Here is a 16,177-nt window from a genome sequence, read left to right as displayed (position 1 = left end):
ATAATGATAGTAATAATAATAATAATAACGATGATTATGATAATGATGATAATATGAAATCGAGAGTACTCAAAATATGGTAAACGTTTATCACAGAAGAATGAAGGTTTTTTCCATAACCAAATACAGTTTATAGAAATAATTTCTCCAGCATTGATCTAGGAAATTTCTTTGAAAGTTTCATTAAAAAAAGAAAAAAACCAAAATAAAAATGAAAAAAAAAAAAAACAACAACTCAAATTGTGAATTGTTCCCGCGTATTATTCGGAATCAGGGAATAATTTCACCCGCGTTTTGTCCAAATTCAAATAATTTCCCGACCCTTTAGGCGAAGGAAATTACTTGATTTTGGACAAAACGCAAGTGAAATTATTCCCTAACTCCACGGGTATACCATTTGATTAGCTATTAATAACATGGTGACAAATTACTTCTTAATTTTCAAACCTGGACGCCATTTCAGCACTATATGAAAAGTTGCCATGGCAACAATGTAAGTTCACATGTGAAATTATAAATTAACGCTGAAATCTCGCGCCAAAATAAAGGAGTAATTTGTCACCCATATTATTATTATTATTATCATTATTATTATTATAATTATTATTATTATTATTATTATTATTATTATTATTATTGTTATTATCATAATCATAATCATCATTATCCTCATTATTATAATCACTTTTTATTGCCTTTGGTTGTCTTTAAAACTAGCAAACTGTCCTGCGTTTCTCTTTGATTTGACGTTCCACCTACCTTTACTTAGCCTTGCAGAAGGTTCCTTATACATTACTTTCCATGCTTTCATGTTATTGACCAAGCGCGAGGTCAAGATGGCTGGATATTGGCCATTCTTTTTTTTCTGCGTGTTTATGGTCGAGGTCCATAAACACGCAGAACGCAGAACAACGAGGCCAATGTCCAGCCATCTTGACCAAACAAGCTTGGTCAGTAAAGGATTATTATATGGGGTAAAACACCAAAAATGATATTTGATTTTTTGGGACCAAAGGAGAAATTCCAAGCGGGCAAATTAGCTCCATCTTGCCTGCTCGGATAGCCAATTTCAAGGGATTGGGTTCATCTTGCCCGCTCACGGATCAAGTATAATAAATCTTCATAACAATAAAACAACTGAACTCCCAGAAAAGATGTTTTCATGACTTTCATGTCTTCACTATCTGTAATTTTATTGCTCCAAATAAACTGTCAAAAATATATAAAGATATGCACCTGGTCACTGCATATAGATTTGTGTGAGTTACTTAAGTGTCATTGTCTGAGAAAGTGTTCCAAGGGCCAAAAGTTGTGGTCAACCGATTTGGCTGGAACTTGGCACAGAAGTTGGGTATAATGAGATATTTCAAAAGCCACTTTGGCTCACTTCTCTGAGTTTTATTTTTGGAGTTACAGGGGGGGGGGGGGGGGGGGGTCTCATTTTTGCCCTTTGAGCACCAAAAATTCAGTCTTCCAGGGGGCATTTTGAAAGTGTGATAAGACCCCACTGGTAAATTGTGCTGCCAAATGAATTTGACCATGAACTCTACTATAATAGAGCTTTCAGTTCATGCATGTAACTTTGTCCTCAAGGTATTTCACAGAGAGGAGCCTCGGGCTAGACTTTGGTCAAAATTGATGTTAAAATTAATACCCAAAATAGCCATTTTTCAAAATTTCACTATATTCACCTGCCTTCTTGCATAACTTCCAAACCTATACCACTGTTTACTTTAGTCACCCAGTTATCAAAATCAGTTGAGAAAAATTTGGCTTATTATGGTTTATTGAATTTTTGGAACAAACACTTCATGCCCCTCTAAGGCGATGCAAAATGGAATTTTGAGCCTAATTCAGGCCATAAATAAACCAAATTGTTGACAAAAAGCCCTTATTCTGTATTTGGTAGGTGAAAATGAATTGTTAAAGCCAAATCAGTTTCGTTGTTTAGAAATAACACCGATTCTTACCTTAAAATTGATCTAAAACGGGCCTCTGATTAGCGCAACAAACGCATAATTTAGCAAATCAAAGGTGATTTTATCTTTGAAAACCTAGTAACCACCGAAGAACACAAATGACAATGTTCTGATGTGCATATAACAATCTATTTACAAGATGCTTAAATTTTTCTTTGATTTATAGTCGTCAGTTTCATGTCATATTTCCAAGCATTACTCCAAGCATGGAAAGTCTCCATATTTTGTCAGGCCCATTATTTTTATATTTTACCATTTAAATTTAGCTTATCAAAAGGTTCGTTAACGTATAATCTTCCTCTGACCTTGTAATAGCCTGAATAGTTGTTTTTAATACCCATCAGCAAAGGAGCATGACCTTACATACGTAGATTACACAGACATATACGAGCTTCATTGAGCAGTATCCAAGGTGAACTGTGATTTTCCGAGTCCATTAGAGCTGAAAAAATGAAACCAGCCATCCACGGTTAGGAGAGCTGGATATCAAAAAGCTTGTTTTGCTTTTAAAATGAAAATAACCTAAAAAAAGCCTTGCATTGAGATGATGCACTTGTTACTACATCAAGCTAGCTGGCCCGCCATTTTGGACTTGAAGAGTGTGGGGACTGGACCGAGTTCCCGTCCAATCCTTCTCCCGTTTCGCGGGAATTTTTTCTGTTTTTCATCACGTGTGTTCGCAATTTTAGAAAGTGATCTGTTTCAGGATAATTTTTGATGGCACTTTATTCCTTTGAAGGGGTAAATGACCAGTGCAGTGTCACGTCATGGGCTGTGCAAGAAACAGGAATGCTTCCTTTGTTGTCTTGCGATAGTGACATGACTGCATGATTAAAGCACAAGTAGAAGAGTTCAGGTGTGTCCGGGGAAGAAGAGGAAGAACTGGTGATGCCAAAGCTACAGGTGCTTTAAAGTATCAGTTAGGGATCATATACGCTCCCAAATGATTTTTATCGTGATCTAGGGGACTCTTCTGACTGAAAAGAGATTTAGAGACGACGATATGTAAATTACGATATTGTCGTCTCAAATTGTTTGTTTATCGTTGATTGATTCGCATGTTAATATCCTGGGTCCTTAGGAAGAGCACTAAACATTCATCGGAAAAGAAAAGTACGATAAGAATAACTTGAAGGCTGTTTTTTGTCTGCTCGAGCTGCTTTTTTACATTAAGCTTGTCACGTGTACACGCTTATCATGCAATGCACAATTCAGTTACCGGTTTGCATTATTTACCCTTTTCGTCAAAGATATTTGCAAACATGCTGAGAACGCATGTTTTATGAGTCAAATGAGTCAATGAGTCATGAGTCATGAGTCAATGAGACTCACAGTCAATATAGCAACGAGATGATTCCCTGAAGCATACACTGGGTTGCCTGTGGTACATGTTACAGAAAATCAGAAGGCACTCAATTGTGTGGTATTGAACTACAACATTCCAGGCTCTGAAGAATAACAAATAAAAGAGAAGTGAGAGACATTGGCTTCTGGGCTGACATGCTGATAATTTTCAACTCCCTCACAACTTCTTTTCACCACAAGTTTAAGCGTGCCCTCTAAGCATCTGAGAGCTTTCTAATACTAAAGTTCACTGAAGTTAAGCCCTCTTCGGCGGGGTTAGAATCAGGATGGGAGACCAAAACAATATACCCCTCTTAAAACAGAAGCATCGGACCGAAAATACTATTAACGCTAACAAATGCAAACTCAGCAAGGTACAGATTTTGTTAGCTTGCTTTATGCAAACCAAATATTGATGCAAAAGGAAATAACTATTGATACACAGTTTTTAGAAAGCGCACAAGGAAGTTTCCGGGACGGTCGATTGAGAATAAAATATTTACGACATGAAAACAACATTAATTTTGAACCGTGAATATAGAATATAAAAAGTTACGATCAGCGACAAACATTTTGGGAGATTTTTGCTACGTTCAAATAAATCGCAAAATCGAAAGTGACATGGCCGGAATTCAGCGGGCGCCGTGATTAAGTTACCGCCGCATATTTACTCGCCAAACAGTGAAGCATCTCTGTCAAATGATGGCAAGATACCGGGTTTTTGTAAGTTTCTTTTTCTGTCAAGTGTTATAAAGTTTGACAATGAAATGAGCGAAGTCAAACCAAAGATCACAATCGCCCAACTGTTGAGGTTGACAATTTGTTTATGCAAAGTCAAAATTTACTCTCCAAGACGCGTACGACGTTATTTATCACCAGGTAATTCCATCATTTTGGAAATAGCAGCTACTTTATTATTCATCTGCGTCACAATTTTTCACTGATTTTGGGGCTCATTTTGTTGAACAGGCCTGTGAACCCTTCCTGCTTACAGAGCAATACTAAAAAAATTCTCCCATATCACATTTCAACCTTAAGCTCGAAAATTCAATACACAACACGATATTATAATTCACAAAGGCAGAAAATACCACAGAATCCTTTTCCAGCGAAAAATTTATTGAAACAAACAACATATTTGCTCTTAGAGGCGAAAACCTCTTCCTATTTCATTGCGTGCGTGAAGACAAGAAACTCAATCGTGTCAAATTACCATGTACTTCAGGTTCAAACCCTTTCCTGAAGAACCTTTTCCTTGAATAACAAGAAAATGCTTTACCATTGCCATAAAAACTATCCAGCACACATATCATAAAACATGATGAATTCATAAAGGCCACCTTTTCCAGCGAACAATTTTTTGAAACAAACAACATATTTGCTATTAGAGGCAAAAACCCCTTCCTATGTCATTACATGCGTGAAAAAACAAACTAAAACTAAAAAACAAACTAAAATTTCAGGATCAAACCGTTTCCATGAAGAACCTTTTCCTTGAATAATGAAGCACAAAATAGACGACAAGCTTTCTTTCAAATAATTCTTGGCTGTCACATTTCCAATTTTTTTTTTACCTGAAGACTGTACAGAGTTGATCACAGATTCACTTAAGGTGTTCGATTCGTTCTCTGTCTTTGTTGAACCAGATGGGCTCCTGGTTGAACCCATAAGTTACCAGAGAATTTTCCATTTGGTTTCAGTTTTCTACATAACAGCACACTTGGCAAAATCTTAGAAATGCAGCTCACTTTGATTTCGGCTCGACGGGCGACAGATTGTTGTCGAAGTCCATTACTCGTCGCTTTTAAGATTCCACCGCCTGTCTTGTTCAGTATCCAAATGACTTGCCATTATTGAGCTTCATAAGGGTATACTTTGTTCAAAGATCCACTAAAACGCCATTCGCGTTACATGACTTTCGACGCCATTGCCGGTTAAGTTAATCGTTCTACTGTGTCCACCAGAGAAATATACGCATTTCCCACTACCCTCTCGATCCTAAGAAAATACGCGTAGAAGGCTCTATGCACAGAGACACCACTTAGCAGGGGAGTGACAGGCAAGACGTTTACCGACACGGAAAAAAAAAAAAGAAAAAAAGAAAAAAAAGAAAACAAACAAACTAAACGCAGACCTCGACTGGGTTTGTCATACTGGCAACCCAGTAATAATTTGTTGATTAAGCCTAAGCCCTCGTTTCAGTGATTAGGCCTAAGCACTCTCTGAAATTTTAGCTTTCATTTTATAGTTTAATTAACTGCACTAACTCGTTGACTCATTGACTCATTGACTCATTGACTCATAAATACTTGACACTCAAACACGCTGCATCTAAGTTTTTCGACGAAATTGACATTTTCAGGGAGAAAATGTCACTAAAACGTCGTCGCAAAATCGATTGAATTAGTTGATATTATTGGATTTGCTTGGAATAATACATAGGCAATGAACACACATATGTCGTACTTGAGGGGGAACTGACTCTGAATCGTTCTGGAAGAGCACGGACGATTTGGGTATATTTGTAGAAAAAATGTTTCATTATTTAATTAACCAAATGGTTTAAAATAATGTTAACTATTCAATTAAAAGAATAATGAAAAAATATACCTAAATAAGAGTGTTATCTGCTAAAACTCTCTAAAATTCCCTGAAAAAACTAACAAAATTTTTATTCTTTTTTGATAGCAAGAGCCTCTTTTGGTGAATAACCGCTGATTAGTTGTAGTGTAGATGACTCTGAAAACTGCTGATTTGTTGTGCTCAGTGAACAGTACTCTAGACACTGTTGTAGCATGTGGGTGGACTGAGCCCTCTCTTGGTTGGTAGGAATACAGAAAAATAAAAACGTTTTTTAAACGTTTCTGCCTGTGAAATGTTGCTGTTCAGTATTCTCTTATATATACTGCTATTTCAGTTCGAGTATTTGTCAATTTTTTTCTAATTTTCTTGAGATTTTCTAAAACTCTTTTTCGTGTCTAAAATTCCCAAAACAATTCCTGCGGAATTATGTAGCTAAGCCTATTCTAAGTTGACTTGTCTTCGACGAAACAGGCAAATAAAGGAGACCGGTGGAGTTTCAATGCAAGCTCGTTCGAATTGTGCATTGCCAAACTTGACAAGCGGAATTTAAACAAACAGCTCGAGCAGACAAAAAACAGCCTTCAAGTTATTTCTATTATTGTTATTGTTATATATATATATATATATATATATATATATATATATATATTGCTGCGATGAGTTTGTTGAATGTTTAGTCCCCTTCGTAAGGACCCAGGAAATTAACATGGGAATCAATCCAATCAACCATGCGAACAAACAAAATTATATATCTTTGTCTTTCTTCAAGCAAAAGAGTCTCGTAAACTATAATAAAAATCATTTGGGAGCGTATATGATCCCTAACTGATACTTTAAAGCACCTGTTCTTCCTCTTCTTCCCCGGACACACCTGAACTCTTCTACTTGTGCTTTAATCATGCAGTCATGTCACTATCGCAAGAAAACAAAGGAAGCATTCCTGTTTCTTGCACAGCCCATGACGTGACACTGCACTGGTCATTTACCCCTTCAAAGGAATAAAGTGCCATCAAAAATTATCCTAAAACAGATCACTTGCTAGAATTGCGAACACACGTGATGAAAAACAGAAAAAATTCCCGCGAAACGGGAGAAGGATTGGACGGGAACTCGGTCCAGTACCCACACTCTTCAAGTCCAAAATGGCGGGCCAGCTAGCTTGATGTAGTAACAAGTGCATCATCTCAATGCAAGGCTTTTTTTAGGTTATTTTCATTTTAAAAGCAAAACAAGCTTTTTGATATCCAGCTCTCCTAACCGTGGATGGCTGGTTTCATTTTTTCAGCTCTAATGGACTCGGAAAATCACAGTTCACCTGGATACTGCTCACTGAAGCTTGTATATGTCTGTGTAATCTACGTATGTATGGTCATGCTCCTTTGCTGATGGGTATTAAAAACAACTATTCAGGCTATTACAAGGTCAGAGGAAGATTATACGTTAACGAACCTTTTGATAAGCTAAATTTAAATGGTAAAAATATAAAATAATGGGCCTGACAAAATATGGAGACTTTCCATGCTTGGAAATATGACATGAAACTTACGACTATAAATCAAAGAAAAATTTAAGCATCTTGTAAAAAGATTGTTATATGTACATCAGAACATTGTCATTTGTGTTCTTTGGTGGTTACTAGGTTTTCAAAGAATAAAATCACCTTTGATTTGCTAAATTATGTGTGTGTGTTGAGCTAATCAAAGGCCCGTTTTAGATGAATTTTAAGGTAAGAATCGGTGTTATTTCTAAACAACGAAACTGATTTGGCTTTAACAATTCATTTTCACCTACCAAATACAGAATAAGGGCTTTTTGTCAACAATTTGGTTTATTTATGGCCTGAATTAGGCTCAAAATTCCATTTTGCATCGCCTTAGAGGGGCATGAAGTGTTTGTTCCAAAAACTTCAATAAACCATAATAAGCCAAATTTTTCTCAACTGATTTTGATAACTGGGTGACTAAAGTAAACAGTGGTATAGGTTTGGAAGTTATGCAAGAAGGCAGGTGAATATAGTGAAATTTTGAAAAATGGCTATTTTGGGTTATAATTTTAACATCAATTTTGGCCAAATTCTAGCCCCAGGCTCCTCTCTGTGAAATACCTTGAGGACAAAGTTACATGCATGAACTGAAAGCTCTATTATAGTAGGGTTCATGGTCAAATTCATTTGGCAGCACAATTTACCAGTGGGGTCTTATCACACTTTCAAAATGCCCCCTGGAAGGCTGAATTTTTGGTGCTCAAAGGGCAAAAAATGAGACCCCCTCTGTAACTCCAAAACTAAAACTCAGAGAAGTGAGCCAAAGTGACTTTTGAAATATCTCATTATACCAAACTTCTTTGCCAAGTTTCAGCCAAATCGGTTGACCACAACTTTTGGCCCCTGGAACACTTTCTCAGACAATGACACTTAATAAGTCACTCATGGCTGTCTAAATTAAATACCAACACTAATTGATAATTCTCTCAACTCCTCAATGAATTTGTATTTGGACGTTGGCCTTTAATTAAATATCATTCCAAATTTTTGTTTGTTTTGTTTTTAATACAACGTAATCTAGACCCTTATTTGACCTTGCGTGGCATCCCCATTTTTTGTGATGAAGAAGCACATTTAATTAATCATAACAACAATAAGAAACAAGTTGATCGTTACTGACACAAACGGTCGTCACTTTTCAAGTATTGGAAATGGCAAGATATCCAAGGAATTCTTAATTAGCCAGAACTTTCGAGTAATGATTTTATTTATGTCGATATTTCTCTCCGGTCTTGATAAATAATGAAAGCTGTGCATTTTGTGATCTCACCAGTTTGCTAAGAGATCGAAATCCGGAAAAAAAGACAACTACAAAAACGTTGGCATTATTCGGCCACCAATCAGTGGCTTTTTTATTAAATCACCAACGAAATATATGAAAGTAAAGTAACCTAGGTGTTTATTAAAATCAAATTGCAGCCCATAGACTGAATTACGCAATTGTTTATATACTAAAATTTATAAAAAATTACAATAATAAAAGTATAACATAGATGCTAATTATTCTAAAAGAGATCTAGAAAACAATAAGGATTATAGAGCGGTTTTCAATTGAGTGTCGAAAGTAATTAGCAAATTACTTTGGTTTTGCATTACTTCACTCAGTTACTGGTTCAAAGTTTTGGCAACACTTTTTCAACCAATCAGAAGTGAAACCAAAACCAATCGTGGCTCTCGTGTGCACATTTTCCCGCGCTTTGTGTCGGCTACGTGTAATTACTTTGAGTTTTGATTGGCTTACTGAATTGTCTCCGTCCTTTTTGATTGGCCAAAGTAATTACTTTGGTTTTGGTTTTACGAGACTCATTTGAAAACCGCTCTAATAAAACCTTAATTACATTTTACAACCATGATATATAATATAATGGCGGAAGTAAGCTGTCCAGCCTATGATCTTTATCGGACGCAATGCTATGGAAAAGGTTTTCACATAATTTATCAATGTGATACACCATTAGTATAACCCCATGTATCTTGCATGCGTTATTGTAGGTCGTGCCAGGCATAATGATTGAGATCGCCTTTTTCTCAATTCGAACGAGCTCGTTGATGAGATACCGCGGCAAGTCGTTATAAAATACCTGAACATAATCAATTACGGACCTTACGCACGTATTGTAGAAAAGAATTAGATCTGTTGGCGGTAATTTCGCGAGTTCAAGCTGTACTAGGAAATATAATCGTTTACTACCTTTCTTAACTACTTCTTCAATGTTAGTTTGGCACTTACAGCAAGTCCCAATAACTTGACGCTACTTAATTTCTTCTACTTCTTTTGAATCGATAACAACCGTATCCAGTTCAACTGGGCTCCGGGCAAATGAAATTCGGAGCTCCTTACATTTATCAGGGTTGATTTGCACTCTGTTCACATGGGACCACTCAATAACCTGATTAACTATACTCTGTGCCTCATTGGTAATCCCTTTCGGAACGACTTCGGATACTGTAGTGTCATCAACAAATTTCCGTAAATGTGGAGTGTTTACATCCAAATCATTTATCATCAATACAAAAAGCCATGGCCCAATTTGGTAACCCTGCGGTATCCCAGAAGGGACTGGGCCCCACTTGCAATAACAACCTTTTGCTAGTTTGATTCTTTGAAATCGATTACACAGAAAATCAATGATCAAGTTAACTATACTACGTGTTACGGTTGTGGCCCAAGTTCGATTCCCGGACCCGACGCAATAAGTGGGTTGAGTTTCTGTTGGTTATCTTCTGTGCCTCGAGGGTTTTTCTCCGTGTTCTCCGGTTTTTTCCCTTCAGCAAAAACCAAAATACGGCTGATTTCAGATGGCTGTAAGCTGTCCTCCAAGGTCACACATGGACCGTATAGCGGCTGCCAGAGGGTTTAACGTATGCTTTCCGTTCGACCCTGTTGAGCTGCGTCGTTGCTGTACTTTGCTACGACGATTAGCCGCGATTATTATTATTATTATTAGTAGTATTATTATTATTATTATTATTATTATTATTATTATTATTATTATTATTATTATTATTATTATTATTATTATTACTGTCGTAACATTACAAGCGTGAATATTGGATGAAAGCCACAACTAGAAGACGAAGTTAAGGCTTCAAAATGTCTGACTACAAAAGGCTAAAGACCCAAACACTTGGAAACGGAAATCCTGGAAACGATATTATCTTTAACATATCCGTCCTTGGCAGTGGTACTCTTCCATCTACCATGTCCCTGGAAAAACTCTCTAGCTAACCCCTCTCTCAAGTTTGGCAATGAGTACAAAACTTTCAGGAGGACAAACACATACCAAGAGCAAGCCAGTCTACGCTCAAAGAGCGTCTACTTTGTGAGAAATGCCAGTGATACACAGATGTTAGGTTCAATTTGCCCAATCTCAAGTGTGAACCTTGTTGCTGTTTCTTAGTACTTGACTTTATTTATTTTCTAAATTAGAAAACCTTCAAAACCACAACTAAAAAGAATGCAATTTGTACTGTGTATATGAGCACGTGCATGGAATTAACTTTTCTTAGGACATATGTTAAAGCAAATTTTCTAATATCTTAGGCAATATTTTCAAGACGGTTTTATTGTATGCAAGCGTTCTAAATGCACGGTGCTAAGAACGGGCGGCTTGATAAGAAATAGCAGCATGGCGAATTCTGCCTCTGACTCCCAAAGTTCCCTCCACGAGAACTGGGGAAAGAGTGCAAAGTTTGCTTTGACGCTTTACTGGGTGACCTGCAGACAATGAATCCAAGTCGTCAGAGAAGGTTTGACGCTGAACTAGCTGCACCACCTTGCTGGTTGATAACCGTATTTCAGGCAGAGTTATACCCCCTTTCAGTAGTTGACGAAACGAACTAACCAAGCAACAATGGTTAACAGGCGTGACCAGGATGAAAAACGTCTTAGTAACTGGTCTAATGATGATCCTTAGGTGATGGACATAACAGATTTTTCTGGTTGAACTTCCGAATCATGTTCAGAAACTGAGCCGATGCTGAGGGATGGCCATTCTTCTTCCGGGTAAAGGAGAAAACTTGGTCCGCATAATCAACGGCATTTTAGATTCAGCTTGTGTAGTTCCATTCCCCTCGATCCGTCGTCAGCTGGATTAAGCGATGTTGGAACATATCGCCATTGCTGTGGCGTAGAGACTTCACGAATCTCGTTTACTCGATTCGCTACAAGTGGCTTAAAGGGTTTTCTTTCGTTGGCTATGTATGTGGTTAAGGAGTCGGACCAGAACGTTACACCAACCAAGGGAAGGTCTAGCTCTTCGCGTATCAGCAGCTGCTGATGCCGCTTGCAGCTCCAAGCGGGGAAGAGACCATTGCTTCAAAGGGGAATTCCGGGTCTTTCCCATGAAAAAGGCGCAGTGAACGTTTCCAGCATCGTCAAGGAGCCGTAAATAACCGACTGCCGCGTATCCATGGGTGGACGCATCCGAAAAGTAATGCAGTTGGATGTTTGAGATGGATCTTTCAGAGAAAGATTTAAAACATCACGGAATCTTCAAGTTGGCAACATATGACATGGACTTCAGCCAATTGTTCCATTGAGCTAAGAGAGGTCCTTGTATCGGATGATCCCATGAAGCATCAATTCTCCATAGCTGCTGAAGAATAACTTTGACCGGAAGAAGAAATGGACCGAGAAAACCAAGAGGGTCAAACAATGAGCTGACAGTGGACAGAATGCCACGTTTGGTTGGAGGTTTGTTAGTAGAAGTACCCTTGACTTGAAGGTTATCAGATAGCGCATCCCAGTGGAAGCCCAGAGTCCGTCCGATGGAGAGTTCGTCAAGGTCGAGGTTGATGGACGGATTTGGTAACTCCTCTTGAGGGAAGGCTCTGAGAACCCTGTCGCTGTTGCTTGTAAACTTCGTAAGATGGAATCCACTTTCTTTCAAGACACTTACAAGCTGGTTTGCTTACGTAATCGCTGACTCCGTAGTTGCCACAGTCTTCAACAGATCGTCAACACAGAAATTCCTCTGGATTGTCTTGACAGCTTCGGGACTAAGACGAGTTTTGTTATCTTCTGCCGTCTGTTTCAGTGCCTTATTGGCGCAACGATGGGAAGAAGTTGCACCACAAATATGGACGAGCATCTGATAGTCGTCTGGTTGCTGGTCCAGGGAATCATACTACCACAGGAACCTCAAGGCATCTGCATCTTTGGTTAGAACTTTTAACTTGATGAAACATCGCCTCTATGTCGGCATTGAACGCAATCTTCTCCTGTAGGAAGCGAATGAGTACTCCTACCAGATTGTTCGTCAGGTCTGGACAGTCGATCGTTCAGTGATGTTCCATTGAACTTGGCGGCAGCATCAAATACCACCCGGATCTTATTGGGTTTGTTTATATTGAACACTGGATGGTGAGGCAGGTACCATGTAATCTTGGACTTGGAGGAGGCTTCTTCTTTGCTTAATTGTTTTGCGTATCCTTTCGCAACGTAGTCATTTACGACGGATCGATACTTCGTTTCAAGCTCAGGACTTCGACCGAATCTTCCTTTTAAGGCTTTGAGATCTGTTAAACGGAAGATGAAGGTCCTCATGCTTCCAAAGAAGTCCCATCTGGTAATGACCATCGGCAAACGAGATGATGTTGTTGATTATCTTTAGCGCCTTGTGATCTTCCACCGACATTGTGCGATATGTTTCTTTCAGAGTTCCACAAGGCTCAACTCGCCAAAATTCTTCCAGTTGACGGCTGAGGGACGTATCTTCAGCTGATACGAAATTCAGATTGAATAGGTGTTTATTGGCGGCACAAAGGGAACCACTAAGGACGCTCCATCCAAGACAAGATTGTATTGCGAAGGGCTCGTTAGGTTTACCTCTTCGGACTTCTAGAGGAATGAAGGCTTCTTGGATACCAGTTCCGATAAGAATAGACACCTTCCTCCTCTCGACGTCATGGAATGGTACGTATTGAAGGTGGGTCCAACGAGTCGTTTCCATGCCAGCAGACATATGCTTTAGTGAGATTGTGAGGTCTCGAAGAGCCCATGCATTTCGCACTGTGACATAATCGGATCGCTGGCCGTCAACTGATGAAATCATGAAGTCAACTCTCAAACCCGTTTCTTGTTTCTCTCGCTGGTTGACTGTAGAGATGGAGAATTAACCCTCCTCACCTTCAATGCCAGGCTGTTGGACTAGTGATGGATCTATCAAGGTTACATCTGACGCAGAATCGATGAGTGCATATGTTGTCGTATGTCTTCCATTCTTACCAATGACTCTCAGGGGAATAATCTGTAGGAATATTTCAGGAGACTCGGCCACAGACGTGTTGACAGACGCTGTTGGTACAGATGGGTCGCTTAGTGAGCTAGTGGGGATAGCAGGAGTAGATGTACTCTCAGTAAGATGGGATTGATGATCAGGACGACTAAGGCTTGATTGGTGGAGGAGTGAGTGGTGAGGCTTTCCACATCCTGGTACCTTACAACGATTGGTAGAAGTACATGACTTTGCCAGGTGGTCTCTTGAATTAACGCAGTTGAAGCAGATGTTTTTCTTGAAAACGAATTCCCTTCTTTGTTCAACCGACTTCGACTTGAAAGCATCACAACGGTAGAGCGGATGACTTTGGGAACACTGCATGCATTTCATAGTCCTCATGGCCTTGCTGGTGTCGGGTTTGACGTCTGCCCCGGAAACTTTTGTGTGAGCGTGCTCAGGTGACGTACATGCAGTTTGCTTCTATCCTCAAGTCTCCGTGGAAGTCTCGTCTCGTATGAATTTTCCGTGAAAAATGGATGATTGGCAACCTCGGCTCGGTCATTGAGGAACTTGACAACATCTAAGAAGGTGGGCATGATTATTCCTTGCTTCTGCAACTTCACAAGATGCTCACGAAACCTGTCTTGCAGCCATCTGGGTAGCCTTAGGATTACTTTCTCGAGGTTGCTGGCATTCATTTCGGTAAGGCAGTTCATTGATGCAAGGGTGTCGTACATGACTAGAGCCGTGTCGGCAAAGCTTTCTTTATCTTGAGGGGCGATGGCGGGACCCTTTGTCAAGGCATCAATACGGGCTTTCATGATCTTAAAGGGCTGGCCGAAACGGTTCTGCAGAACACTTAGTGCCTTCTTCAGCCCACCAGGAACGGCTTCATATCTTTGTACCGCATGGAGGGCGGAGCCTTCAAGAAACTGGAGCAAGCGGGCCATCTTAGTCTGTTCATCCAACGCCTTAGTCTCAACCAACTGGTAGAATCTTTGTCTAAATAAGGGAGACACTGCAGGTGAACCATCAATCGTCAATACTTGGAGGGGCGGCAGACCGTGTCCAGTAGTTATCCCTCCCATGGCAGAGGCAATGGAAGCAATAAAACCGTCACCCCTCAGTGGTGCACTCTCGCGAACAAACGGTGCTGATGCATAGGAATCGTAATTGCCAAAGGTAGGTCCTTGACAACTTGAGTCAATAGGACCGGAGGCTTGAGTATTGTGTTGGAAAACTGGAGCTGAGGAGGACCGCCTGGTTACAAACTCGGAAGTGGTGGGGCGCCTGAGGTGAAGCCAATTGGGGACAGCATGAAGCCGCTCAGGAGCGTTCGATGCTGGCAGAGTGGAAACGTGTGGGGAAGCCACAGGAACAGAATTAATATTAGAAATCAGAGGTGGGGAAACAGAATCTTCACTGACAAATGCAGGGAACGTACGTACGTGGGTGCGAAGAGAAAACTGGAAGAGTGGATAGGTTCGTGGGTCCTGGAGCTGTGGATTCGGGCGTGGAAGCGGTAGGACGAAAGGAGAAGCCAGACGAGATGGGATAACATGCAGGGGCTCGCGTGGGTGAGCAAGGAACGTGCGAGATTCCGTCGACGTGCAAGAAGGCATGCGCACTGGCATGGTCACAATAGGTTGAGCGTATGGCTGTTTAAACTTAGTGGGCATGAGACGGCTCGCATGGGGTGACGCGATTGGTGCTGGCCGGGTTGGCATGGTGGATGCTAGGTTTGCTTTTTGCCTGTCGCCGTGGAGGATTTCTTTATCGTCGTCATGTTCAGACAATAAACAGGAATATTCACGCTCTTCCAATTTGCACTCCAATTGAGCCATTTCTGTCTTTTCTCTAGCTTCGTCCAGTTGCCTCTCAGCTTCAAGTTTTGCCAGCTCAAGTTGGTGCTGAAACTCAAACTGCTTTTGCCGCATTTCCAACTCTAACAATTTGACTCTCAAATCTATCGACCTCACGCGTTTCTGTTCCGTTTGTTTCTCTATAAAAACTGCTTTCTCTACCGCAATTCTAGCTCGCTCTAACCTTGAACTTGCTGTGCTTATTCTTGAGACCTTACTACTTTGCGATATGACAGACCTTGCCGGGGAAAGAGGAAATGAAATCTTCGTATCAGTCACCGTCTCAGGGGCTTTGGTATTGAAAAAGGAGGCGACATCGATGGCGTATCTTTCAATCTTTTCATCATAAATCCGTTTTCGAACTTCTTGTGCCTCACAATAACTTAGAACCTCCTGTAACTCGATGCTGTCTTGGGGAAGTAGTCCCTGAGTCAGTTCCACATTGTCTCGGAAACTTGAAAAGGTATCATTCAAGGCTGTTTGGAGGCTTCGAACCTGGACCAATTGTCAGTATTAATTGTCAGTAGTAATCTTGTAGTAATTCATCGGTCTTTGAACCCAGTTTCGACATAGTAGCAACGTAGCCGCCACGGGACCGTCTTAAAGAATAAAGCTTCTCAACTAAAATTGCTTCTTGGTTTTGGA

The 16,177-nt window shown here is 40.0% G+C and overlaps 2 protein-coding genes across 2 annotated transcripts in view; both read right to left on the bottom strand.

The window, feature by feature from the left end:
- Positions 1 to 16,177, bottom strand: part of LOC138050040 (sentrin-specific protease 7-like) — a 124,615-nt gene that overhangs the window by 86,026 nt on the left and 22,412 nt on the right. The window lies entirely within an intron of this gene.
- On the bottom strand, positions 11,934 to 14,060 carry LOC138048652 (uncharacterized). The gene is made up of 3 exons (XM_068894807.1): positions 13,580 to 14,060; positions 12,700 to 12,969; positions 11,934 to 12,334 (listed from the first exon to the last, which is right to left on the bottom strand). Exons 1-3 carry the CDS (start codon positions 14,058 to 14,060, stop codon positions 11,934 to 11,936), a joined length of 1,152 nt encoding a protein of 383 aa, XP_068750908.1.

The sequence above is a fragment of the Montipora capricornis genome, chromosome 5 (assembly GCF_036669925.1).
Source record: "Montipora capricornis isolate CH-2021 chromosome 5, ASM3666992v2, whole genome shotgun sequence".
NCBI classification, from domain to species: domain Eukaryota; kingdom Metazoa; phylum Cnidaria; class Anthozoa; order Scleractinia; family Acroporidae; genus Montipora; species Montipora capricornis.
Note: the sequence above shows the minus strand (reverse complement) of the source record. Positions and strands in the feature narration are given on the sequence as shown.

Coding starts and splice junctions, on each gene's coding strand:
- LOC138048652 (XM_068894807.1), bottom strand. CDS start 14,060: ATGAAATGCATGCAGTGTTCCCAAAGTCATCCGCTCTACCGTTGTGAT. Junction 12,970..13,579: donor CCAACAGCCTGGCATTGAAG/GTGAGGAGGGTT, acceptor TCCGTTTAACAG/ATCTCAAAGCCTTAAAAGGA. Junction 12,335..12,699: donor CAGACCTGACGAACAATCTG/GTAGGAGTACTC, acceptor GTGTCTTGAAAG/AAAGTGGATTCCATCTTACG.